Here is a 27210-nt window from a genome sequence, read left to right as displayed (position 1 = left end):
GAAGTGGGAGGTGACTTCTGTAATTTTCAGCTTCCCGGGGAATGTGTGTGGAGATCTGGCACTCGGTGGCCCTTAGTGGTGCTGGTGCTGAGTACTTCGCAAACCGGTTTAGCAAACTTAGAGACGATAAATCCAGGCTGGATGATTAACAAGAATTAGGATATTCGGGTCCATTTTTGGTTGACATAAAGCTGATGAGCCCTCTCTAAATGGGACGTGGTGCTGTGACAGGAAGAAGGCTGGGCTGAATAGGCGTGGCCCAGTTGAGAAATGAAATTTCATGATAGAATATTCATAAAAACCTTCAGAATTGTATTCCTGGTAGACATGGAGTGGTTGGTAAATATTATTTTTTTTAAAGCTGTCAATTATATATTTTTATTGACTTTAAATGCTAGAAAAGAGTATTCGAAAGTATTTATCTCTTCATCTATTTATTTGTAATACCGCACAACTCCTCTTTAAATACTATCCTATGGGAAATTTTTATTAATAGACCTATTTTTGTCTTATTTTCCTTCTGTCTTTTTTACAGCCAACCTATGTTTAGTACTGATTCTGAACTATAATGACGTTGTCACTTTTAGAAATGGGGTGGTATATATGCCTTTGAGGTTGAATGAATTGTTTTGAACTCTCAAAATGAGGATTTTAAAAGTGAAATAAACCACTCAGGTTTAGCTGTATGCATTGTTAAAGAATATTAGGACCTTTGGTTTCCTTGGAAACAGTAGTTTCTTTTAATTCTTCATTTTCAGAAAGTCAAAAAAATTTATCATTTTAAAAAGTACAAAATTGTGTGAAGTAAAAAAACCTCTCTCTTGCAAAGAGAAGGAGGGGCAGCCCTTTCCAAGAGTTAATTATTTGTTAGAGTCTGTGTGTGTGTGTGTTTGTGTGGCTGGACATTACCTGAGCATATATAAACATACAGTATTGTGTGTGTCATCACCGCCCCCCCCCCCAATAAAGTTTGCAACTTGCTCTTTTCACTTAATGTATTGAATATAATGGACATTTTCCTTTGTCATTATATTGCTTCATTCTGGGTCAAAACTGTGCTCATTTTAATTCTCCATCATCTTCAGTGTTGATCATACTAGAAAGGTTGGATTATATAATACTGATTGCATATTTTCATTTTCTTTAACATCAATTGTGTTAGTTTCCTAGGGCTGCCAAAACCAAGAACCCCAAACTGTGGTTTAAAATAACAGAGTTTTACTGTCTCACAGCTCTGGAGGCCAGAGTCCAAAATCAGCAGGGGCTGGGGGTGGGCAGAGCTGGCGCCTTTGGAGGCTGTGGGGAGGCTGCTCTCTGCCTTTCTCCTATAGCTTCGCGTGGTTCCCAGGCAGTCTTTAGTTTGTGGATGCGTCACTCCAGTCTTTGCTTCATCTTCACTTGATGTCCTCCACTTTGTCTCTGTTCCTTCATATCGTCTTCCCTCGGTCCACGCCTGTTTCTGTGTCCACAGTTCCCCTTTTTATACGGACGACAGTCATACTGGATTAGGGCTCACCCTGATGACCTTTAACTTGATTACCCTTGTAATGACCCTGTTTCCAAATAAGGTTCATATTCTGAGGTACTGGGAGTTAGGACTTTCACATGTTTTTTTGGGGGGATACGATTTATCCCAATGCAACAATGGAGCAGTCAGGTTCATTTTTACAAATCAGTATCAATGATGTTCATTAAGTAGGTTATGTACTAGACACTAGAGTTGCATTTAAGTTTCAGACTTTGTCCTCAAAGGACTTGCAGTCCTTTATATATTTTTTTCATATATTTGAAAAAATCAATAATGAAAGTAAAATGCTACATTAGAAAACACTTAATGCAAAAGAAAGCAATAAAGGGGAAATAGGAAAAAAGGCAGGAGTTGGAAAAAATTTATAAAATTATAAATTTTACCATATACATCTTAGCTTGTCAGAATCACCTTTAGATTTATACTAGCATAATTCCAGTGGTATATAGGAATGTTATTCCTATATAGGTCCATTCCCTTTCTCCCCTTTTAGGGCTTTATTTTTATATATATTACATCTGTTAATGTTATAAACACAGCAGTACATTGTCATAATTAGTACTTTACCATCTATTTGCTAAGCCCATTACAGCTTTGCTCCAACCCGCCCCTTTGTGCTGTTACTGGTATATGTATGACGTATATTACATTTATCTATGTCATGGGCCCAGTAATACTTTATATATTGTACATACATAACTATTTTATACAATTGCTTTTTAAATCAGTTAAGAGGAGAAAGAAAAAAATGTGTTTATGGTGTCCTCTGTAGTGAAACAGTTACTGTCACGGGTCCTCTTTTTTTGTTCATGTGGGCAACAATTATTATCTGAGGTCACGTGCTTTCACCCTGAAAGCCTCCTTTAGTATTTCTTGTTAAGTCATGTCTGCTAGCAAAAAATTGTCAGGGTTGTTTGGTTTGGTTTGGTTTGGTCTGGGAAAATCTTTGTTTCACATTTAGTCTGAAAGCTTTGCCAGATTTAGTGTTCTTGGTTGACAGTTTTTTTATTTGAGCACTTTGAATGTTACCCCACTGCCTTCTTGCCGCCTTGTTTCTGTTGAGAAGTCAGCTGTCAGTATTACTGGCGTCCCTTCTAAGCGACTCATCCTTTTTCTCTGGCTGCTTTCAAGTTTTTCTCCTTGTCTTTGACTTTCAGCATTTTCACTATTGTGTGCCTGTTTGTGGGTCTCTTTGTGTTTATAACCTATATATTCTTTTTTAAAAAAATAAATTTATTTATATTTACTTTTGGCTGAGTTGGATCTTTGTTGCTGCACGCGGGCTTTCTCTAGTTGGAGTGAGCGGGGGCTACTCTTCATTGTGGTGCGCGGGCTTCTCACTGCGGTGGCTTCTCTTGTTGTGGAGCACGGGCTCTACGTGCATGGGCTGCAGTAGTTGTGGCTCGTGGGCTCAGTAGTTGTGGCTCGCAGGCTCTAGAGCGCAGGCTCAGTAGTTGTGGCTCACGGGCTTAGTTGCTCCGCGGCATGTGGGGTCTTCCCGGACCAGGGCTCGAACCTGTGTCCCCTGCATTGGCAGGCAGATTCTTAACCACTGCGCCACCAGGGGAGCCCTGATCTATATATTCTTAAATTCTGGTTTGTGTTAAATGCCTGTACCTTTCAGTTGGGAGTTTGTGGTTTTTTTTTGGGGGGGGAACATTTCAGTTATAGTATAATATATCAACTTTGTACGTCAGAATGATTAGATTAATTCAGAATCGTTACGTCTCAACCAAGAATATATTACTATAGTTAAATATTACATTCTCACAGAAGACATTCATAAGAAAATTGGACACAAACTAAAATGAAATGATAGTATGAATTCCTTTCATGAGTTATATATTGTGGTGCCTGTAGATTAGCTTCACTGTGTATTTATTCTACGGATAAAATTGTTTAGTGTTCTTGGGAAGGGCAGTGGTTATGAGGGTGTCCCGCTGCATGTTTATCGGATGGTGTATTAGATTTCTAGGGCTTCTGTAACAAGAGCTGCAAACTGGGTGGCATAGAACAAGGGAAATTTATTGTCTTACAGTTCTGGAGGCCAGAAGTCCAAATCCAAGGTGTTGGCAGTGTTATGCCCCCTCTGAAGGTGTTAGAGAAAGATCTGTTCCTAGCCTCTGATAGCCTCACTTGGAAGTATTGAGCCTCAGGTGTTCCTTGGTTTGTCGATGGCCACTTTTACCTGTGTCCCTTCACATCATCTTCCCTCTGTGTGTGTCTGTGTCTAAATTTCCCCCTTTTTTTTTTTTTTTTTTTTTTTTGCGTTACGCGGGCCTCTCAATGCTGTGGCCTCTCCCGCCGCGGAGCACAGGCTCCGGACGCGCAGACCCAGCGGCCATGGCTCACGGGCCCAGCCGCTCCGCGGCATGTGGGATCTTCCCGGACCGGGGCACGAACCTGCGTCCCCTGCATTGGCAGGAGGACTCTCAACCACTGCGCCACCAGGGAAGCCCAATTTCCCCTTTTTATAAGGACACCAGTCATTGGATTCGGGCTCACCTTAATGACCTCATTCTAACTTGATTACTTCTGCAAAGACCCAGTTTCTAAGTAAGGTCACAATCCAAGCTACTGGGAGTTAAGACTGCCATATATCTTTTTTTGGGGCGAGGGATACAGTTCAATTCATAACAGATGGTTTAAAGGAGTATTGCCATCTTAAGTTCTTTCAGAAATAAGATAGGGACTCAAGGAACTGTAGTTTTTTAAGGGGAGTAGCAATTAGTTAGTTTGGGTATCTTCTAAACTAACTAGTTTAAATATCTCTAACCTCACTTATGAGCCAGGATTGGAGCTCTGTAGTTGGTGGAATTTATACTTAATTTTGCATTAAAGTAATAATGGCTGACCTTTTCTGGAAGTCGATGTATCAGTAGTTAGCTGACTGCTTGATTTTTTTTTTTCCTCTTTGTGACTGCTCAGTCCGTCACCTTCTACCCAGCCTCCCACACCCAAGTCTTTCACAGCTGTGTAATATTTTCTTTTAGTTACATGGATACTTAATAAGAAATTTTACTGTTTTGCTGATTATAAAAGGAATAAATGTTTGTGATGGACAGCAATGTGTAAAGAAACTAAAAGTCACCTATAACCCATTAATCAATTACTAGTATTTGACAACATGTTTTTTGTATGTTCTCTTGGTCTTTTCCATAAGTGGCAAACATGGTTTTTAAAACACAATTTGTATTAAATATTCTTTTACTGTCCTGTGGGTAGTTGAGTTAATTATTAATGTTAGTGCTCTCAAATCAGACATTTTAATATATTTGCTCTTATATCTTTCTATTCTGTGATGTCTTGGAAACCAAGATATACTTATTTTTGTTGTTTCTCATTTTCTCTATTGATAACAAAAGTTTGGTGTAACAGATTTAGAGAGTTTTGGAGTTAACAAAGGACCTTATGACAACTAGCCCTTTATAGTAACAAGTAGTACAGGGGAACTAAATCTGAGATCCCGATATTTCACAGTGATAAGCAGATTCTAAATGAACTCCTTCAACATAGTGGTTTAGATTGAAGTTATGTGGGAACTAGTTTATGTTATTACTAATTTGTCCTTCCTTCTGAGAAGCTACCAAACTGGAATAGCAAGCATTGGAAGAAAGTGGTTATGCAGGAAGTCTTCAACTAACAGACTGATTTCCAAAGGTCTTTTTTTTTTTTTTTCAAAGGTCTTTTTAAAGTCAGTTGATTGGCGCTCATTATTGATTCTCCCATAGAAACAGTGTATAAATTCAGCTCCTTAGCCAAACGGACAAGGTGTGTTTTAGCCCCGATCGGTTGGTTACTCTGGCTCAGCAGCATCGTGGCACATGGTTCACGCAGAAGGGCTACCGTTGCCACGTGGAAAAGCGGGGCTCAGAATTTCATGTCTTTTGCTACCTGTCATTCTTCAAGAAGGAGACTCACTGGGAAATGTCTTACACTTGTATGGTTACTTGAGGAGAACCTGACGTTTGGGGAGGGTAGTGTGATGAAGAGTAGGCGTTCTGTGTCTGACACAGACCCGCGTTCAAGTTCCCCCTCTGCCATTTATTAGTTACAACTTTGGACATGTTACCTTAAACCCTTGAGTTTATTTTACATGTAAAATGGGCCAAAAATAATATGTGTAACAATTGGGTAGTGCTTACTGTGTGCTTGACATTATTCTAAGCCCTTTACATGTCTTAATTCATTTAGTTTTCACAGTAGTTCTTTGAGGTTGGAACTGGTGTTATTTTTTTTTTTTCTTCTTTTTTTAACATCTTTATTGGGGTATAATTGCTTTACAATGGTGTGTTAGTTTCTGATTTATAACAAAGTGAATCAGCTATACATACACATGTGCTCCCATGTGTCTTCCCTCTTGCGTCTCCCTCCCTCCCACTCTCCCCCTCCCACCCCTCCAGGCTGTCCCAAAGCCCCGAGCTTATATCCCTGTGCCTTGCGGCTGCTTCCCCCTAGCTATCTACCTTACTACGTTTGTTAGTGTGTATATGTCCATGACTCTCTCTCGCCCTGTCAAAACTCCTGGTGTTATCTTTTACCGATAAGAAAACTGAGGCACAGATAGCTTAAGGAGTTTTCCCAGTGTCATACAGAGCTGGGATTCAAATCCCTGGAAGTCTGGATCCAGAGTCTTTGTTTATAATTGCCGTACTCAACTGCTTGTCCAAAAATACTGCTCTGAGGTTACTAGGAGGAGTAAATAATATAGTATGTCAGGGGTCTGGTTCAGTAAATGTTAGGTCCCTTCTTCAACTCCTTAGGTGTCTGCGAGCAACCCTGTATTTTCATGGCTCACTGTCTACTCAATCACAAATTATGAATTCCCTGTATCAGCACAACGAGTTTTAATAACATACTAGCACTTCTCTTGATTTGTCTACACATTACCTTCTTACTGCAGGTGGAAATCCCCAGTTAAAATTTAGGCAGTTTCGGGGACTTCCCTGGTAGCGCAGTGGTCAAGAATCCGCCTGCCAGTGCAGGGGACATGAGTTCGAGCCCTGGTCCGGGAAGATCCCACATGCCGCGGAGCAACTAAGCCTGTGCGCCACAACTACTGAGCCTGCGCTCTAGAGCCCGTGAGCCACAACTACTGAAGCCCGCGCGCCTAGAGTCCATGCTCTGCAACAAGAGAAGCCACCGCAAGGAAAAGTCCACGCACCACAACGAAGAGTAGCCCGCGCTAGCCGCAACTAGAGAAAGCCTGCGCACAGCAACGAAGACCCAGTGCAGTCAAAAATAAATAAATAAATTCATTAAAAATTTAGGCAGTTTTGGGGTGAGTAGAAAGGGGGAGGGACAGACACGGGGAAGGGTCTGTCCAGCACAGTGGTGGAGTCACTGGATGTCAGGGATCATCAGCGCCTGTAAACCCTGGCACGTCAGCACTTCCCACCGGGGAGTAGGGCCTTCTCTTTGTAGTTTTGAATTATACTTACCTCTTTCTTAATTTAGGTTCTAGTGAAAAAAATTAACCTTTAGATTAAAAGTTACACACATATTCAATGAAGGAAATCATATTTTTAAATAGTTCACATTAATATTTTCAAATCAGATTTAACATTAGTTTTTCCCCCTTAACTTCCTTGAATCCTCTTCCTTTTTAATTGGAATGCTTACAGAAGGCTTTAGTGGAATTCTTGTGTAGTGTTTTGAAGTTATGTAGTAATCTGTAGTTTTAGTACGTTGTTTTGGCTGAATACTCACTGTCAGCTGACATGGAAATAATTGTGAGATCTTCCAATCTCTTGTTGGAGCAAATGAACATTTTGCAATTAAAAATTTTTAATTTCAAGTTAAGATCTTTTAAAATGAATCTGTTATAGCTAGATACAGCTTCATTTACGTATGAAGAAAGAGTAGTATTAGTCAAACTTCCGGTCTCTTAAGGATTCAAAGTGCTAATTTTGGTTTTGTTAGCTATAAAATTAGGATAATATCTAAAAGGGTTGTTTTGAAGATAAAATAGATTATATATATCAAGTACCTAGTATTGTCCTTGGCCCATTATAGATACTTAATAAATGGTACCTCATTATTATTATAATATTATTGTAGCTTATATTGCCTATGGGGGCATGATAAGCCTTAAAAATTATTTGTTTGATTAATATACCTTGTTGATATGGATCAAGATTTCATAATCTAAAACTTTTGACTTTCTATATGTTTTCATAACTATACTGATTTGCTTAACATATAAGTATAAACCTCAGTGAATTTTCAGGTTAAATACACCTGTGTACCAGCTCCAATATTAAGAAACAACATTATCAGCACTTCGGATGCCACCGTCATGTTCCCTCCCAGTCACTACCCACCATCTTCCCACCATCTTCTCTTTCATGGGACAGTGCAGGAGTTTTTCTATTTTTTCTCTGTTAGGCCCTACCAAAAACATACTGTCTGTATTAAAAGAACTAGTCTGTTTTGAGATTAGAATTATGTTAGATGAGAAACTTTAAATGGGCTTCGTAAATAGCTTTTTGCGTGATTTTTAATGAAAGTACACTAGTAATATGTGTTGCAAGTAGGAAGTGAGCTTTTAATTTGTATTTTACCTTATTACAGGGTAATTAGTAGACCCTTTTTGAGGGACAATAATCCTAGAATATCTTTTTCACTGTCACTTGTACATTGATGGTGAACAACAAAGGCAGAACTTCAGTTTCCTTTTCTGTAGGGATAAGTCAAGTTTGTATACTCCGTCCTTAGCATAGTACCTAGTACACGTTAGCCATATAAGAAATTGTTTTTAAGTTAAATATCTGAATCAGTATAGGCAAGTACTTGTGTATGACCTTACCTGCATTTATTTATATCCTACCATGTAAAATAATTTAAGGTGGGCCTTGCATGTTGAGAATTGCTGTGGGAAAACTGTCTTTCTAAAGGAGTTTCAGACATTAAGTTTATCTAAGAACGACAGTTTTCGAAACAGTTTTATACATGTGTGTACATAAGCTGTAGGAAATTTATCACAGCTGTAGGAACGCAGGGTATATCAGCGTTATAGGAACTAATCATACTCCATTCAGATGTAAGCGAAGGCGCTCCGTTCAGTGTGTCTGCATCTTAAATGTTATATTTTGATTTGTATGCTGAACTTCTTTGCCGAAGAAATCATCAGTCTGGGAAAAGTCCAGCAAAATGTTAACAGTAATAGTTAGAGATGTGTAGTGTATTCGGTAGGAGCAAACTGAAAAGAATAAGGTGACTGTGCCTGGAAAGATAATGATTAACATGTAGAATGTGAATACAAGGCTGCGGGGATCATTTATTGTCTCACCTGGGGCCCTTTGGAAGTGAAAGGTGTGCCGTGACACCTGGCACACTGTCTCGGGCAGAGCGGGCGTCGTTTTCCTACTGCAGAGTGAGCGTGGATTTCTCTGCCGTATCCTAGAGTTCTAGAATCATGATTTCTTTAAACTCAAGAGAAGGAATAATAGCACAACTAAAGGGGCAGACACGATACAAAATGTGGCAAATGTAGAGCTTTGGAACTGAAAATAGTCGCAAATTTATCAGCTTAAACCAACACACATTTATCATATAACAGATCCACTGCCAGTTGAGGCTGTGATGAGAACTGAGCTCTGGCCAACGCACTGATTGCAGCCTTGCAGAGGGCAAGGCTGAGTGAGGGCCCTGGCTTTTGGCTGGCTGTTAGCGCTGAGAGATTGCCTACAGTTCCCTCTCCTCCATGGAACCTGTCCTCCATGTAATCCTCTCCTCCATGTGGCCCCCTCTGCCATGGCCCTCTCTGCCATGGGATGGGCTGTCTCACAGCACTGCAGCTTGCTTCTTCGAAGCCAGTTACTGAGTCAGAGAGCAAGCCTGGGAGCAATGCAGACTCTTCTACAACCACAGAATTGTTGTCCCGTGACTTTGTCGTATGCTGTTGGTTGGAAGCAGGTCACTGGCCCTGCCCACACTTGAGGAGAACGCTTTAATTCTGTCCACCACAATGATGCGTTCACGATCAGTGAGAAGTCTCAGTCTGACTGAGGTTTAATTCTTGCTTTGTGTGGTAAACATCTTACTTGTGATTATATTATGTGGAGGGGCTGCCTCCTTCTGAACTAATCAGTTATCTGTGTCACTTATTTGGCAGTTAATCGTGTTTTGCATTTTGTTTTAACCAAGCGTAGTCTCTTTTTATTATAGAAAAACAAACATCTATAAGGTAGATGCATAGTGTCATGTGCCGCTGTGCACCTATCCACTGGCTGCGGCCCAGAGCACCTCTTGACCAGCCTGTGTCTCCTTCCGTCCCACCTACTGTAAACCTCCCGGATTATTTTGAGGCAAATCCCGGGTATCGCTTTATTATCGAAATATTGTGTGACTTAACGTTTTATGTGCTGGATCCTGGTCTTCCTCTTCTGTACTGTATGTTCCCTGCGGATATGGACTGTCTAGTCCATACCTTGCTTTGTCCTCGTGGTGCCTAGTGGGTAGGCAGCTACACACACGTGCACAAAGTCATTTCAGAATCTGCCGGCGGTGGGGCCTCGCCTGCGCTTCGCAGTTGCTTTTCACGTGGACCTGTGTTGGGGAGACAGTCCCCTGATAACATAGCTCCGCAGTAACTCCGGCCTCTGGTGGGAAGAATTCTAGCCGGAGTTCTGCCTGACTTGTAGACGGAAGGAACCCCGTGAACACAAAGCTCGTGGGTTCTGGGTGGGGCGTCTCACCCAGCTTGACAGTGAAGGAAGCATGTTTCCTTCGCCCCCCTCCCCAGCTTGCTCCTGGCTGCGCATGTGGATATGTGGTTGTATCCTATGTAGAAAACAGCAGATATCTTAGGATTTGTGTATTTCGTAGACCTCGATATTTAAGTGTTTGACTATGTAAATGTTTAGGGATGCGGCTGATATAGTAAAGGGTTACCTATATTTATAACTTTTGTTACCCACAGAGATCTGAGGTAAAAAGTAAATTGTGAATGTTTTCGTTCATTTTATGATGTAATCTGACTCATCTTCGGATTGTTCGTAGGCATCTTTAGCAGCAGCGTTTTGTTCTTGATGCTTTTGTGACATCCGGCGCAGTTGGTCAGAGCGCGTCATCTCTAGTTTCGTTTAAGTGCGTCTATCCCTACGGGCAGCACTGCTAAATTGGTCTCGAAGCATTGGTGGGTACTGTGGCTTGGAATGGCATATCTGTTCATGTAATATTGACCACTGGTTTCTGCTTGCTCGTTTGCCAGTATCGCCGTATAATGTATCACTGATTGCTGACCTAGTCTACCCTTTATGAAAGTGATTTTAAAGGCGCCTTTGTTATAACATCCATCGCGTACTATAATGAGATTGTATTTCTAGCATAATTAATACATGTGTTCAAATTTCTTACTTCTTTTCTAAAGGAATTAAAATTATCATTTATTGGGGTTGTTTCAGACTTCCTCGGATAACCCTTTGTTGTTCAAAGTGTAGTAATTGTGAGAGTATTTTTTGGTAATAGGAGAGACTCTAGGGGACCGGGATGGAAAGAAGCTCCCTCTTCTCTGAGGGTGCCCCGTGTATTTGGGCAGGTGATGTGTGCATTCTCACCCTGGACTCACTGGACTCTTACTTCTCCCTCCTCTTGGACCGAATAGGGGAGACCTTTTTTCCCCCTTTTGCTGTGTCAGTTTCAGAATGTAACAGAAGATGAGTCTAGATGGCAAGCCAAAGGTGATAAAGAAATTTTAGAAATTGAATTGCTTTTGGTCAAAGCACTTCCCCGGACATTGCCTCCAAGTGCTGTCCCATGGGTCTTTAGCAACCCTGTAAAGAGAGCTTCTTTAGTCCTTTTTGTCTGAGTGTGGTGACACATTTCAGTTACATGTATGACTAGTAAAATTATTTTTTATAAATTTGAACAAGTTTGAATATTTTTCTGAAGTAGATAATTGATCTATAAATTTCTCACACGTTTCTATATGTCATATCGAAGAGAACCTTGTTGGAAATTATTGCTGGGAGCAGTGGTCTGACTGAAACAGCCTTTGGTGTGGGCTGTGCGTTTCTGCTGAGATTGAGCACCAGAGAGGCTCCTTCCATGACTGTAGGTGTTTGTTAGTAAAGTTTTTTGTATGATTTAGATAATATATTCTGTGGAGAGTAGACTACTTGAAGTAATACACTTGTTAAAATAAAAACTCCTGTTTTAGAAGAAGTCTGTCGTGAAGGACCCTGAGGCCAGTCTGTGCACATCCGCCTCTTCAGCAGTGTCTGTGGGAGTAACAGAAAGATGTGTCTGCACGCGTGTGCTGAGCGGCTGCCCGTGCTGAGTTCATTAAACTTCAGCAGAGGTAGAGGGTAAATGGTGCTACCGATGGACCAGATCTTTCTGAGGAATTCCTAGAGGATTGGAAAGTAGTGACAGGAAAGAAAAGAACCACTGAACAGAACAATTGACTGTGGTCCTCCCAGGAGAGCCCTTGTGGAAGCTTGAATGTGGAGCCTGCAGTTCACGGTTGGCATGTGGCTGTGATGCCATCACCATGGTAATCGCTGGAAGAGCTGGCTCAGGGGAGGCTTCTCTCTTCCTGTTCACACAGAGTAGCTGGCACGTGGGGTCAGGCCAGAGACGTGGTCTTTGCAGAGAGCGGGTGACCTTCTGTCTGGGGGGCGGATAGGCCGTTAGGGCTCAGGAGTGGAGAGATCGGGGAGGGGCGTGTGGTGGGCCCGTGTCCCTGCAGACGTGGGGTTGGGATGCAGCCACCCTTGGCCACGCCCCCTGGTACCCGGCCTCCCTACTCCTCCAAGCACCCGCTTCCTCGGAACTGGGAACCAGCGCTTTCAGGACAAATGCGGAGGAATCCCAGCCAGAGATACCGATGCTGGTCATCTTTCATTCACGAGCCAGAACAGCTAAGCAAGGATTTCCAGAAACTTAAGGAAAAGTGGGAGCTTGAAAGAGAACAAGAAACTTGGTTCTCCTTTAAGTGGCAGTAGTTTAATGACCAAGGGCCACATTTCTGTTCCTTCGCTTTGTTCTTTTTGGCTTTCCGGTACCACCTTTTGTTGCAGTGATGATATTTTCTTTGTTTTCCGGCAGTCACCTGTAAAGCTTTTCGCGTGCGTTACTAAGCTTTTCTTACGTCGAAGTTGTTCAGCACCTTTCTCCCCTTCTGCTTCGAGCCAAGCTCCTGAGCGGCGTTAGCTGCCCTCTGGGCCGCTGTCCGTGGAGCTCTTGGGTTTTAAGTAAAGGGTGGCAGATCTAGTTGTCACTGCAGAAGCAAATGTAAGTGTTACGGTCCCTGCGTAGGTAAACAAGTGGAGGAAGGAGAGAGGGAGAGGGAGAGGCAGCTGTTTTCATAGCGGGTATTTAGTCCTTTATGAAATTGGTTAATCTAGCTAGAGATTTAAATGTAGAATTACTAGATTCCCTAAAGCAGTATTATATCTAGTTATTTGTAATAAAAATTAGGAGGTGACGTGGGGAAGGAGAGTTGGAGGAGTGTGTGTGTGTGCCAGTTTTTCATTTGCAGGGCAGATTTAAAGCTGTTGACGAGATAACGATTATTTACAGCTGTGATAATAACCACCTAGAGCGGAAACCAAGCTGTTCCCAGCCGGTGTCTCTGGGGAAAGGACCTGAAGGGAGGGAGTGGCAGTTAACACTTAGGTTTTACTCTCTACCCTCCACAGTTTGCATTGTTTTTCAGTTTGTGAACCTGCAGTATTTATTAAATAAAAGTGTTACACAAGGCATACAAAAGGGATCTGATGCTGGTTCTAGTCTTTACTACAGCTGTCCAGAGGGAGCTAACTTCAGACTTTTGGATAGATTAAAGAGCTGTGGGGCTTACCTGGTGGCGCAGTGGTTGAGAGTCCGCCTGCCGATGCAGGGAACACGGGTCCGTGCCCCGGTCCGGGAAGATCCCACGTGCCGCGGAGTGGCGGGGCCCGTGGGCCATGGCCGGTGAGCCTGCGCGTCCGGAGCCTGTGCTCCATGACGGGAGAGGCCACAAAAAAGAGCTGCGTATTTTCCTTCTACCTACACAAGTAGCTTCCAAAACAAAGTACAAGTAAAGTACTTCACTGTCTTCTATTGGAATTTTCCATTGTGTTGATCAGTTTGCTAAAACGATCACTTAGGAGAATTTGAGTGACTGATGCTTCTAATTCCTTTACGAAGTGAAGTTTCACCCTTGTTGTTTGATTTCCACACCTGTGAGCTCGGCAGAGTAGGTGTTTCCCTGTGTTAAAAGGTGAGGAGACCAAGCCGGCTACAGTGACTTGTTCATGGCTCATGAAGTGGTGCGGAGCTTGGGCTCAGACTCTGTCCCCGATTCTGGGCCCCCGCTGGTCCCGCTGCCTCCGCACGGGAAGTTTATAATGTTGCCAAACTCAGGTTCCCACACTGATTTCTCCTTGCATTCTGAAAATTGTATTCTAGTTGTATTTAAAACATGTAAATCTGTGTTTATTTTAAAAGATGAATTTTACTGCAGTTTTTAAGAAGTGCCACCCATGAACACTGGGTGTCATTCAGCCTCTTGCTGTTTCAGCAGCTGGAGGACACTCTCAGCCCTGCTGAGCGGATCTTTTCTGACATAGGTGGTGCCTCCCAGAATTTTCCTGATGTCTTTGTTTTGCACTGTTGTAGCTTGCTGAATCAAAGCAGTTGAATGTAGATGTTGTTTGCTTCAAGGATTAACTTATCTTTTTGGGCTTGTGACACTAAACAAGCAACATTTGGCCTTATCTGATCCCTGCAGTTATGTTTTTCACCCAAGAAATTTTGGATCTCAGCAAGTGACTTGGCCTCCAGGAAAACGATGGTGGGAAAGGAAGCGTCTTTATTAACTCTTGTTTTGGGATCCCAGTGTGGCATCCTTGACCCTTGATCACCTGGTCGTTTTCTTTTTTTCTTAAAATTGTGGTCAAATATATATAACATAAAATGGGCCATTTTAATTTTACGTGTAGATTTCAGTAACATAGTTACACTCAGCATATTGTGCAACCGTCACCACTATCTAATTCCAACCAAAATGTTTTCATCACCGCAACCGGAAGCTCTGTAGCCGTTCAGTAAAACTCCCCATTCCTCACTGCCCTCCCTGTCTGCAGACTTCACTGCCCTCTAGCCTGCTTTCTTTTTTTGTTTTTTTTAGTCTGCTTTCTGTCTTCTGTGGATTTGTCTGTTGTAGGTATTTCATGGACGTGGAATCATACACTGTTTGTCCTCTTATGTCTGGCTTATTTCACTTAGCATAATGTTTTCAAAGTTCATGCATGTTGTAGCATGAATCAGTACTTCATTTCTTTATATGGCTGAATAATACTCCGTTATATTATTCCACATTTTGTTTATTCCCCTCTTGATGGACATTTGGAGTTGTTTCTGCCTTTTGGCTGTAATGACTAATGCTGCTGTGGACACTGACATACAGGCGTCTGACTTCCTGTTTTCACATCTTTTGGATATATACCTAGGATTGAAATTGTTGCGCCACATGGTAATGCCATATTTAATTTTTGGAGGAACCACCAGATTTCTTCGCGTCCTCACCAATGCTTGTTATTTTCCATTTTCTTCCCCTGGATTCCGGCCATCCTGTTGGGTGTGCAGTGGTACGTTGTGATTTTGGTTTGCATTTCTCTAATGAGTCGTGATACTGAGCATCTTTAAACGTACTTATTTGCCAGCTGTATATCATCTTTGGAGAAATGTCAATTCAAGTCATTTGCCCAGTTTTTAATTGGGTTGTTTGTTTGTTCTTGAGTTGTTGGAGTTCTTTACTCTGGATATTTATCCCACTTGGTCAATAATTCCTTTAATATGTTGCTGAATTGGGTTTGTTGGTGCTTTGCTGAGGTTTTTGCATCTGCTCGTAAGGAATATTGCCTGTAGTTTATAGAGTCTCAGTCTGGCTTCAGAGTCAGGGTAATGCTGGTTTCATAAAATGAGGTAGAAAGTGTTCTCAATTTATCAGAAGAGCTTTACAACCCCTGGTCGTCAGTGTTCTGCAGTAGTTGATGCTGAGGATTTTTCAGCTGAATGGTGTTGGTGGAGGGGCTGACCCCTGGAACTTCCGGCTCTGTCCTTTCTGTGACCTCATTCCACTTTGAGTGATGTTTTGGACAGGACTCCACGTGGTGCCAGCTGCAGTCAGTTCCTTTCTATATTTGACAAAACTATTTAAGTTTGATGATAATTTTAGTTTTTGTTACAGTTAGCCCCTAGAATCCGGAGTATGAACTCTGTTGTTATAGTAACAGAATAAGTCAGTCAATAATTTACGTAATTTTGATTTCACTTCGACTTAATAATACCTTTTAACTATATGGTGATTTTCCTCTCAGGAACCTGAGGGACTTTACAAATAATTCACTTTACTGTAACATAGGATTTGGGGAAAATAGAGGTGTTCATGTTTTCTCAAGTGGAAGAGCATTGCCCCACATTTTCTGATTGAGCACCACCGCACAGGTCAGGCATCCAAGTCAGGTGTCTGAGGGTTGGCCTGGTGCCAGTCCAGGGCCCCTTGTTTTTTATAGAGCTGAAACATTTGGTAACACAGAATGTTAAAACTGTCAAGAATGTGGTAGAAAGGGCTTCAAATGATGAAACATTTCTTGTAATTTTTTTTGGCCATGCCGGTGAATCTCTGCATTGAAAGGTATGCAGAGATGCTGTGAAAACCAAACCTTGCCCCCTTTTTTGGTCGTAGGTGTGGTGCCAGTGGCGGAGTTCAGATATAGCTGTGTTTTAAATGTTTAACTGTCCATGAAGGTATTTTGTGAATTATTTGGTGTTGGTAGAAGGGTTGGATTTGTAAAATGCATTGTGCCCATTCAAATCATTAAGTATGTTTGGTCATGTTGGAGAATTTTCTTTCTGATGTTATTGTTAAGCTAAACGTGAAGGAGTTCCAGAGTAATTCTTGCTAAAGATGTCCAGTGTCACCGCTGTTACTTTGACAGAGATGAATTAATGAGATTTTTTCAGTAATTCCTTGTCTCGTGATCACATACAGGTCAACGCATGGGTTTTTTGGTTGTGGCACCAGGTCAGTGCCAACACTTTTCCATTCCTTGACTGACTTCAAAGATTTGAAGTGAATCTATGTCTTCTTTTATTCTCTTCATATAAATATTCTCTGTAAGTAACACACATTTAGCCACGAATTATATAAACAAAGCTTTTCGTTGGAGATACTAGGTCAGATAATTTGAAGGTTGTAGCTTTTAGCTCATGTCTGATAGGAACATTGAGTTTTAGTGGATATTTGAATTTTTAGAGGTTAAAATTATGTGCCTGTTGTTTTTGGTTTGGTTGTTAGTCGTTGATTTACAGTAGTGATGCAGGTGTGTAATTTGTTGCTTAGATTCTGTTTGTTTTTTAATTTTTAAAATGTTTTGCGGTACGCGGGCCTCTCACTGTTGCGGCCTCTCCCGTTGCAGAGCACAGGCTCCGGACGCGCAGGCTCGGCGGCCACGGCTCACGGGCCCAGCCGCTCCGCGGCACGTGGGATCCTCCCGGACCGGGGCATGAACCCGCGTCCCCTGCATCGGCAGGCGGACTCTCAACCACTGTGCCACCAGGGAAGCCCTAAGCTTCTGTTTTTTACATGGCATGTCTGTACATGTATCACTTTTAGGTGAAGAGGATTACATAAGTGCCGACTTCTGAGTAACTTTAAATTTTCAGTCTTTGGCCAGTGATTAATCATAGAACTGAGTTTTCCCGAAGAGCTTAGATGAGGAATTTTACACGTGTAATATGTGCTTGTGGTGGCAGTTGAAGGAGAAAGTAAGGTCCTTTAATTTCTTCTGGGAAGAATCCTGGGGGCGGGGTGTGGTCAGGCGGGTAGGAGGGAGGATGAGACATACACACGGACGTGTGCACACCTACCGTTGGACAGTGAACTTGTACGGTTTCCCCTTCTTTGAGGAGCTCACGGAGATGGCTTCCGGAGGACCTGCCTCGGGCCCTGCCTCGTGCGCTGGCCTTGGGCTCTGACCTCCCTGCTCGGCTGCGAGTTGCTGGCAGCACAGCCCGTCTCGCCAGGGTGGCTCTGCCCCGTGTGGCCGCTGCTTCTCAAAAGCACTCGCAGCCCCTGTGATCTGCTGCAACAGGGCAGCGCCGTCTTAGGTCCGGGCCAGTCCCGGGGTCCTTTGTCCTTTCCGTGGAGCCCGTTGTAACTCTGATGGCAGAGTTACAAGCAGAGAAGACCACTGTGGCGGGCCTAAGGTTCTTAGAATGACTGTCCTGAGTGTGGGACCCCCCAGATCCTTCCTCAGTCACTGTGGGAATTTCAGGTCTTCGAGGGGTCCAGCCCGAGGTGGGAGTAGGAAGGGGCAGAGGGACTGCGTGTTCAGCGCCTTCTGTGCCAGGCTTCGCTCTGAACGCCTCCTGTCCATTTGGTGGAAACAGGCCACGGAGGGGCTGTCGTTTGCCCTGTTTGGGAGATGGGAGAAGTGGGGTTCGGGGTGAAATAGCTTGCCCTAAATTCACACCTTCAGTGTGACTCTATATTGCTGCTGTTTTAGAATTGAAGCATTTTAGGTTTTCAGTAGGTGCCACACATCTGGTCTCTCTCACCTTGCTGGTGAGGCAAGCGAGCAGTGATTTGCAGAAGGTGACGCCGCTTAGTTGTTCACGTGTTAGAACCAGGCCAGGAAGGCAGGCCTCCTGGTTTGTGGGCCTCGCTCAGTGCCGCACAGCCTGAGCTGGAGGGGGACCCGCCCTCACGTGCATCAGGGCACGTGCAAAGCGCTGATGAAAATACCTCGGAAGGAAAATCGAGGCTTGGCTTTTTTCGTTCCGTCTGTTTGTGAAGCCTTCCCCGAATTCTCCAGCTCTCAGCGTCTTTCCTGTCCTGACACCCTGTAGTGCGTACTGTGTTGTAGCAGAGCAGTTTGGTATCTGTTCTCTCCTTTATAACTTTAGATTTATTTTTAAAATAATTTTCTACCTGTCATCATGAAAAACTAATTTTTTTTCACTGTGTACTCCCCAACTGGGTTATGACTTCGGCAGTTTCTCTGTATCCTTTTTAATGTATATCAAAAGTTTTCTGACTTGAACCCACAGTGAAAATCAGCTTTACAGTTAGACCTCATACATGCATACTGGAGTATCGGAACCAAAGTTCCACAGACCGTTGTTTACTCTTGGTAGGGAGATGTACTGTCATCTGTTCTGTTTTACTGAAAGAGACACTGGTGGCTGTGACCCACTGAGTTGTCCTCACCCCGCCACTAATGGGTGTGACTGTTTGAAAATAACGTTCCACAGCGTTTGGCACAGGGCTGGGCAGAAGTACTCAGATGCTTACTGAGGTTCATCTTTTCTGAAGGACTGCTGCGTTGAGATGATTTTTATGATGCCTGAAACTGAGGGTATGGAAATGGTTTGTTTTTTCATTAAAATGTTTGTTGTCTTTGACTTAGTTTCGGGGGTACAGCGTTTCCCGGGAGAACAGGCATGGACTTTCAGCCTTCTCTTTCTTCTCCGTTTTCTTGTTTAGGAGACAGAAACTTGTTTCTTACCTCTTCGTACTTTGGAGTCATCCTTTTACAGCAGTCAAAGGATGTGTTCACATCCTCACGTCAGCTCTTCCTGTGCCTCCAGAACTGTTCTTAGTTTGCTAAGGTCACTTGCTCCTTTGATCATCAGGAAGCCTTTCCTGCCTGTTTTGGCAGTTCTCCTTTGGGTACTGACCTGATCTGACCCACTTCAGTATTAAACTTGGAACGGTAAACACTGGATTCTAAGATATGACTTGAAACACAGAAGTGGGGAAAATGTATTTTCTCATGTTTGTATTAAATACAGACTATCTGCTATAAAGAACTGTAACTATCTAACGTAAAGAAGGAAGTGCCGGCCGGCCGTATCTGTGGGGTCCACATCCGAGGATTGAAAATATTTGGGAAAAAAATTCTGGAAAGTTCCAAAAAGCAAAACTTGAATTTGCTGTGTGTTGGCAACTATTTGCATAGCATTTACATTGCATTGAGTATTATAAGTAACTGAGAGATGACTTAAAGCATATGGGAGGGTGTGCCTAGGTTATACTCAAGTACTACACCACTTCACCTAAGGGTCTTGAGCATCCTTGGATTTTGGTACACGTGGAGGTCCTTGGAACCAATTCCCCACAGATACTGAGGGACGACTGTATTCTTGATAAGTATGTTTTCTTGATGGAGATGTTCATCTTTTAGGTTTTCATCATTTTTTTATTTCCTACTAAAATGTATTAAGTACCCTGTCTTCTTCTTTTTTTTTTTTTTTTTATGCGTTACGCGGGCCTCTCACTGTTGTGGCCTCTCCCGTTGCGGAGGACAGGCTCCGGACGCGCAGGCTCAGCGGCCATGGCTCACGGGCCCAGCCGCTCCGCGGCATGTGGGATCCTCCCAGACCGGGGCACGAACCCGTGTCCCCTGCATCGGCAGGCGGACTCTCAACCACTGCGCCACCAGGGAAGCCCCCCTGTCTTCTTAAACAGTATACACTGAACATAATTAGCTTTTCAAAATGATATGTCTTCATAGATACCATTTTTTACCATAGTCTAGCTTTAGATTGTGGAAGAGATTTCCTTAATTTACTTTCTTGAAAACATTCCTGGGTATCAGTTTGCTTTTGTGTAATTGTTTCTTTCTCATAATGGCACATGCAGGGCAGTCAGATGTGTGTTTTCCACGATTGACTGTGTAGACATTATTTAATCAGAAGCAGCTGTCTCCCAAGTGATTTTCTTTTTTCCTGTTTGCAGATGGTATCTTCAAAACATAGGTATCCTTATCAACAAATAAAGGGTATCCTTATAGTTTCAACTGACTCTTCTTTCGCTTGGGTGGTTATTTTTGGCGTGATTCAGCTTTCTAAGAATCACACTAGGTAGGTTTAAGGAGGCACTTACTCCATGGTCTGCAACGTCTTACATGGGATGACTGTTTCTGCGGATGATACTGTACTAACTTCCATCCAGAGCCTTGTTAGTGTCTGACCTTTAATAGACTGTGCAACATTTTATCCTTAATCTTTTAATAAGATTGGAAGAGCCAGTAGGTTCACACATTGTTAGAAATGTGGGGATGGAGGTACTATAGCGATCAAGATCTTACATACGAGATAACCCAGGTCCCGAGAGAGCAGCATTTTTTCTCAAGGTATTGCAGCTAGTTAGTGGCATGGCCAGAGCCAGACTCAAGCCTGTAGCTTTGCTAGTTGAGTGCTATTTTTAGTGTACCCTGGTCTCTCCCAGCAGCTCCATAATGGCTCCATTTTTCCATGAAATTCTTTCCGTAAAACAATACTTCCTATTTTTAATAAACCTTTATTTTCAATTAGTAGCATTATATTGACAGGGATATTGATTTTAAAATATTATCCAATATGAACCTTGTTTCTCAAGCACAGCTATTGAGGTTTTTTTTCTTTCTGATTTTATTTACTTATTTATTTTATAACTTTTTTTTTTTTAAGAACAGTTTTAGTTTCACAGCAAAATTGAAGGGCAAGTACAGAGATTGCCCATATACCTCCTGCCCGCACGTGCACAGCCTCACCCCTTGTCAACAGCGCCTCCAGAGTGGCACACTTACTACAATTGATGAACCTATGCTGACACATCATAATCACCTAAAGTTCGTAGTTTACACTACAGTGTGCCCTTGGTGTACTTTCTGTGGGTTTGAACAAACGTACAATGACATGTATTCCTCATTATAGTATCGTACAGAGTATTTTCACTGCCCTAAAAATCCTCTCAGCTCTGCCTGTTCATCCCTCCTTCTCCTTAATCCCTGGGAACCACTGTTGTTTGTTGTTTTGAACTGTTTTCATAGTTACCATTGAGTTTTTAACTTTCAATTAATTTTTATATTTAAAAGTTTTATAATTTTTTTTTTTTTTTGCGGTACGCGGGCCTCTCACTGTTGTGGCCTCTCCCATTGCAGAGCACAGGCTCCGGACCCACAGGCTCAGCGGCCATGGTTCACGGGCCCAGCCGCTCCGCGGCATGTGGGATCTTCCCGGACCGGGGCACGAACCCGCGTCCCCTGCATCGGCAGGTGGACTCTCAACCACTGCGCCACCAGGGAAGCCCTATAATTTTTATATTTAGAAGTTTATTTGGTTCTTTAAAAAAATCAGCTTAGGCTTTAAATTCTCATCTTTGTTCTTATAATCAAGCTTTTGCTATTTCTTTGCACATATTAAGCATTTGTTTTACATCATGTCTGAAATAGTCCTGGTGTTTAATATCTTGAATCTAATTCTGCCATCTGTGCTTCTGCTGGCTTTTACTCGTGGTGCTTTGTTTTTTTGTTTTTCTGTGTATGTGTGATTTTTGATTGTGAACTCAAATCTCTTGGAGTTTTATTTGTGGGAATTCTTCGTGGGGTGGATTGAATTTGTCTTCTAGAATGAGTTTGTAATTCTGTTGGTTGCTAGTTGTAGGGTGGAAGAGGGCACTGTCAACTCAGGACCTCTTTGAATTACATTTTCTGCCCGATTTTATTTGTTTGTAAGATCATATAGCACGTGTGAATTTGGGTCACAAGCTTTGATTATGGCCAGCTTGTGGTTATGACCGTTGGGAAGATATTTATCACCTCCCGCACTCCCACACCAAGGACAAGTCAGGCAGGTTTCGTTGCCATCTCCTTCTGCGGTGCAGGGTTATTTCTCGTTCCCCCTTAGCTGAAGACGTAGCCCTCTTGGGCTCACTGTCATGCTGGGGTCTTCTGCTGGCCTCCCTGTCTTTGGTGGGCCCTAAGCTTCAGCACCTGGTTACCATGTTCTGTTCCATCCAGCTGTCAGAGTAGGGTGCACAGGTCACTAGTGTTGGCAGGTGACCTCCACGTAAAATCTGTCTTTGGCATTTGCTTATCTCCCAGCGTTCTCCCATGGCTTCGTTTTTTGGTTTCTGCAGATTCCTGATTTTCTCACCAGCTCAGTAAATTACTATTGTTTTAATTAAAAAATTCATTCACCTTTTGGTTGTCTTCATCAGGAGGGTCACGAATATCTAATTACTTCTTCTTGATGAATTTGTAGTAATAGATACTGAGTCTAAAATAATCTTATGTAAGTTACAATAATGGAGACAGAACAGTCAGAAAGAATGTCTTCTTCCTTCTGAGCGTGCCGTGTTCTCAGACAAAACAGATGAATCCTGTTCCTCACGAAAGCTTTAGAGCAGAAATTCCTGAGAACACCAGTGTTTCTTCCCTTTATCCCAGTAAAGAATCGTGATTTCGTAAAGCATTGTTAATTGCAGTGGGGTCCTGTTTTTCAGCTGTGGGGATGCAGGGCTGTTCAGAGCCATTACTGTTGGATGTTGACTTGTTCTAGGCTCAATTGAAATCTTGTGGAGCTTGACTGACTTACTTGACACGATAGGCAGTGTCAGCCTTCAATAACATCTTCAAGGGATGATGTTTGAGAACTCTGGTAAACGTACTAAAAATTGTGTGGCAAGTTTTCGGCTTCGTGGTGGTTTTTCACCAGTTATATCTAACTGTAGTGTTGAAAACATTGAAATTTAAAAAAAAGCACTCATCGGAAACTGGATTGCCTTGTCTACACTCTGCCTTTGTAGTTAGCATTTGGCTAGAGGTAGGCGTGTGCTCTGGTCATTTCTGCAAGAAAGTCTTGAATTCCTGCCGTGGGACTCTCCTCCTGTAGTTCACAGGATCCGCTCTGCGGCGTCCTTATGCTGTGCTGAGGTATAGTTTACTGTTCTGTGCCTTGCTTTAGAGGTGTCGCCAAGCCAATTCCGTCCTCTCTGTACTGTCCGTTTCGAGCTGCTGCCCTTGCTGTATCTGCAGCCACAATCCCTCCCTGTCGAATCGTGTTGCTCGGCATGTGTCGGTTGGCTTAGAATTCCCTGGAGCTTTGTGCTAATACAGTAGTGTCCTCAGAAGTGTCGATAAAGTGATTGGAAATATGACAGAATGTTAAGTTAGAAGGCACTTTCGAAATTACCTGATCTTCGGCTGTGAAAACCTAAGTTTGTGTAAACGCTTACTTGAAAACCCAACAGATAAGCTTAGAGCTGGGGGTTTAGAAAATTGCTGAGGAGACTGGCCCTTTTATTTTGCAAATAAACATTCTTAAATTACCAGAAAGGTTAAATGACAGTGGTCTGAGTTTCCACTTCATCGCACTTAACCTCCTCCTCAATCCGGCCTCATTGGACTGTGGTTCTGCTGGTGGTTCGGCTTTGGGGGAGTATTATGAGGGTTCTTCCAGCGGCCGTGTTGTGGAGTTGGCCAGATTGAGGAGATGATCTGTTTTTTTAATGGAGCTTCCTCATTTTCTCCTTCTGATTTTTGTTTCCTTCTCTTGTTATTTCTTAGCTGTTGCATGGAGCCGGTCATATTTATTAATATTACTGGCCAATGAGAGTAGCTTTTCTTCCCCTTGGAATTGAAGGGAAGGGAGAGAAGAGAAGCAGCATTTACGCACACCGGCTCACGTACAAGGCACAGCCAGATGCTTTTACAAAAGCTTCAACTCAGTTTATTCGTAGCCACTCTGTAAAGTAGTTGGTGCCATTTCCCTCTTACCCTTAGGAACTTGAGGCACAGAGAGGCTAAGAGCTTGAACCGTAGTCAAAACTACCCTGAGGCCGGGATGGGTGGGGGAAGGGCTTTCTGAGCAGCGCCTGGAAGGGTGTAGGGACACCAGTGGGACACGGGGCGGCGGTCAGAGCACACGGGTGTGGCACGCGATCGGTGTTACGGTGGAGAATGCTCGCATGGTGTTCTGTTCTTGCTTCATCCCGAGGGCCGGAAATGCTTTCCCCGGGTATGTGTACTGGTATTTTATTGTCCCAAGTACATAGATGCTTGAGGTTGTACTTTGGATAATAGCACCTTTTCTTGTCTTTTTTTTTTTTTTTGTGGGAAAGGGACTATACTCATTTGAATACACCAGTATCAGTTTAAATTCTTACATGTGGCTTAGTGACAGTTTTCAATATATGTGAGGAAATTCTGCGACAAGATACTTGAGCTGGCGGGGGCGGAGAGCGGGGCTTGTAGCCTTCCACCAAGACGGTTCTATTCAGTGGATCTTGAAGTTGCTGTAATAACTGAATTTCATGTTGTTATAAAACAGTTCATGGAGAGCCGAATTTAGAAATAAACAGTATCTGTGAACTAGTGATTGTGTTGGGGATTTACAGAAAGCTGAATAGTAATTCCTAAATTAAAAAAATAAAGACAGTATCATGTATATATCCAAGTGCTGGATGGCTGGAGGGCATTTTAGAGGAAATGTCTCTTTTTGGTGGAACTCGACCACCAACCCACCCGGTCCCTTTCACCAGTACTTATTTCAGGCCTGGCCCATCAGGAAGTTGAAGAGGCATCGTCTGACAAAAAGGTCTGGGCTTCCCAGGCTTAGGAAACAGCAGGGGTGGGCTATGGGCACCTGGTGGTGTTGACCGCGGTCGCACCCTTGGAGAGGCATGGTGTGTGTGTCGTGTTGTCGTCTTGTGTGCAGCTCCGCAAGGTGGTGTTGGGCTGTTTTGTGAGTAGTATCAGTTGTATTTGTCTGGTAGTGTGTGTTCTTGGGAATTTCCAGGTAGACCGATGCAGAGTTACTATGTTCTCAGAATTGCTTTTACTTCCCTTTCAGGCTACGTCTTGAGCCCATTTGCTAGTGTGTGCTGGTACTCAGGGCCTGTGTGCTGCCAACCACTTCCCCCGACTCCCCGTCCCTTTTCCTTCAGAGACCTCAGATGCACAGAATTGAGTCGGTCGTATTCCTGAGACCATGACACACAGTTACTGTCTGGGCAAGGCCCCTCTTTTGTTGGGCTTTATTTTATTTTTTCCTTTTTGTCCTTCACCCTGCAGTTCCACATCCCGGCCCTCTTCCAGCCCCGCTCAAGTGTGTTTCATGTACGTTCTTCCAGCCCGTTTGCCATGTACTGTTTTATATATATATATATGTGGATCTCGTTTTTGCTTTGTTTACTTAATATTATGTTTTTGATAAGTATCCATGTTTTTGCACGTAAACCTAGTTCATCTATTCTGACTGCTACATACTATGCTGTCGTGTTATAGACCATCTAGATTGCAGTCAGCTGTGCAGTCGTCAGTGACATTTCAGCAAACGTTCTTGTCACCTTTAATTCTGTCTGAGAAGTTTTCAGGTATATACCTCTGAAGAAGTGTTAGGTCACTGAATATATGCATATTTAATTTCACAAAATTTCAGCTCTCTGAGATGGCTGCTCTGAGATTACACTCCTGTTAGACCATGTGATACAGAAGGGGCTCACACCCATTACTTAAAACAAGGAACAGGATTTGATATAATTCCTTGATCCAGGCTTTGTCCATGAGAATGTTCCTGCAAACTAGTTTTTGGTCATATTATTAAAAGCCTTTATTCTTCACTATCACCCTTTGTTTTCTTTCCATAATGTTAGGTAGTTATAGGGAACAAGAAAATTATTATTATTATTATTTTTTTTTTTTGCGGTACGCGGGCCTCTCACTGCCGTGGCCTCTCCCGTTGCGGAGCACAGGCTCCGGATGTGCAGGCTCAGCGGCCACGGCTCATGGGCCCAGGCGCTCCGCGGCATGTGGGATCCTCCCGGACCGGGGCACGAACCCGTGTCCCCTGCATCGGCAGGCGGACTCTCAACCACTGCGCCACCAGGGAAGCCCCAACAAGAAAATTATTTTAAGGGTTTCTCTGTAATGTGTATATAATTGTGACAGTATTGGGAAACTACTGTAAATACTAAGATGTCTGTTTTTCATTTTGTAGGGCGCCAATGCCTCGGCATTAGAGAAAGAGATTGGTCCAGAACAGTTTCCAGTCAATGAGCACTATTTTGGATTAGTCAATGTAAGTATCCGTTGATACGTAGCCTTCAAATTATGCTTGGAAGTAGTGTTAAGAATGGTGAATGCAGTTCATAATTTATTAAAGGAAATTTGTTCCTTTGTATCAGTAGACTTAATGCCAAGAAACATGACTTGGAATTTCAAGATTATCTCTGATGGGAGGGAAACAACATTGCCTGAAGTCTTTTTTTTTAAATTTATTATTTATTTATTATTATTATTTTCTTTGGCTGTGTTGGGTCTTCATGGCGGTGTGCGGGCTTCTCACTGCGGTGGCTTCTCTTGTTGCAGAGCCCGGGCTCTAGGTGCACAGGCTTCAGTAGTTGTGGCTCATGGGCTGTCTAGAGCACACGCTCAGTAGTTGTGGCGCACGGACTTAGTTGCTCTGTGGCATGTGGGATCTTCCTGGACCAGGCTCGAACCCGTGTCCCCTGCATTGGCAGGCGTATTCTTAACCACTGTGCCACCAGGGAAGTCCCCATTGCCGGAAGTCTTAAGAGTCTTGGAACAGTTTCTAACTTGTCAGCCTGATTTTTTTTCCTATTTTGTGTCAGAATTTTCTCATAACCAAAATTTCATATGGCCTAGACCAAATGATCTCTTTGATTCTTGGAGAATTATTTATGTGTCTAAATATAAGTGGTCCAAATGTACAGATATAAATATAGTTTTGTAAATGCCCCCATGTGTCTATAGCGTCTTTGTCAGTTTGCTTCTGGCGTTGTTCCAGTGGTATAGATTTAAAAGTGTGAAATATGAGAAAAAAACATAGCCTTGCCCTTATGGAGGTAATCATTGTAATTATACATTATTAAAACTTTGGAAGGGCTTTCTTTAGAATTTTTA

General features: G+C 42.8%; 1 protein-coding gene across 1 annotated transcript in view; it reads left to right on the top strand.

The window, feature by feature from the left end:
- The window catches only part of USP12 (ubiquitin specific peptidase 12), a 77447-nt gene that overhangs the window by 9624 nt on the left and 40613 nt on the right, over nt 1–27210 (top strand). The window contains exon 2 of the mRNA XM_065896029.1: nt 26285–26365. Within this exon, the coding sequence (XP_065752101.1) occupies nt 26285–26365 (81 nt within the window). The remainder of the gene's footprint in view (nt 1–26284; nt 26366–27210) is intronic.

The sequence above is a fragment of the Phocoena phocoena genome, chromosome 18 (assembly GCF_963924675.1).
Source record: "Phocoena phocoena chromosome 18, mPhoPho1.1, whole genome shotgun sequence".
NCBI classification, from domain to species: Eukaryota; Metazoa; Chordata; class Mammalia; order Artiodactyla; family Phocoenidae; genus Phocoena; species Phocoena phocoena.
The sequence above is the reverse complement of the archived record's forward strand: the minus strand, read 5'-3'. Positions and strand labels throughout refer to the sequence as shown.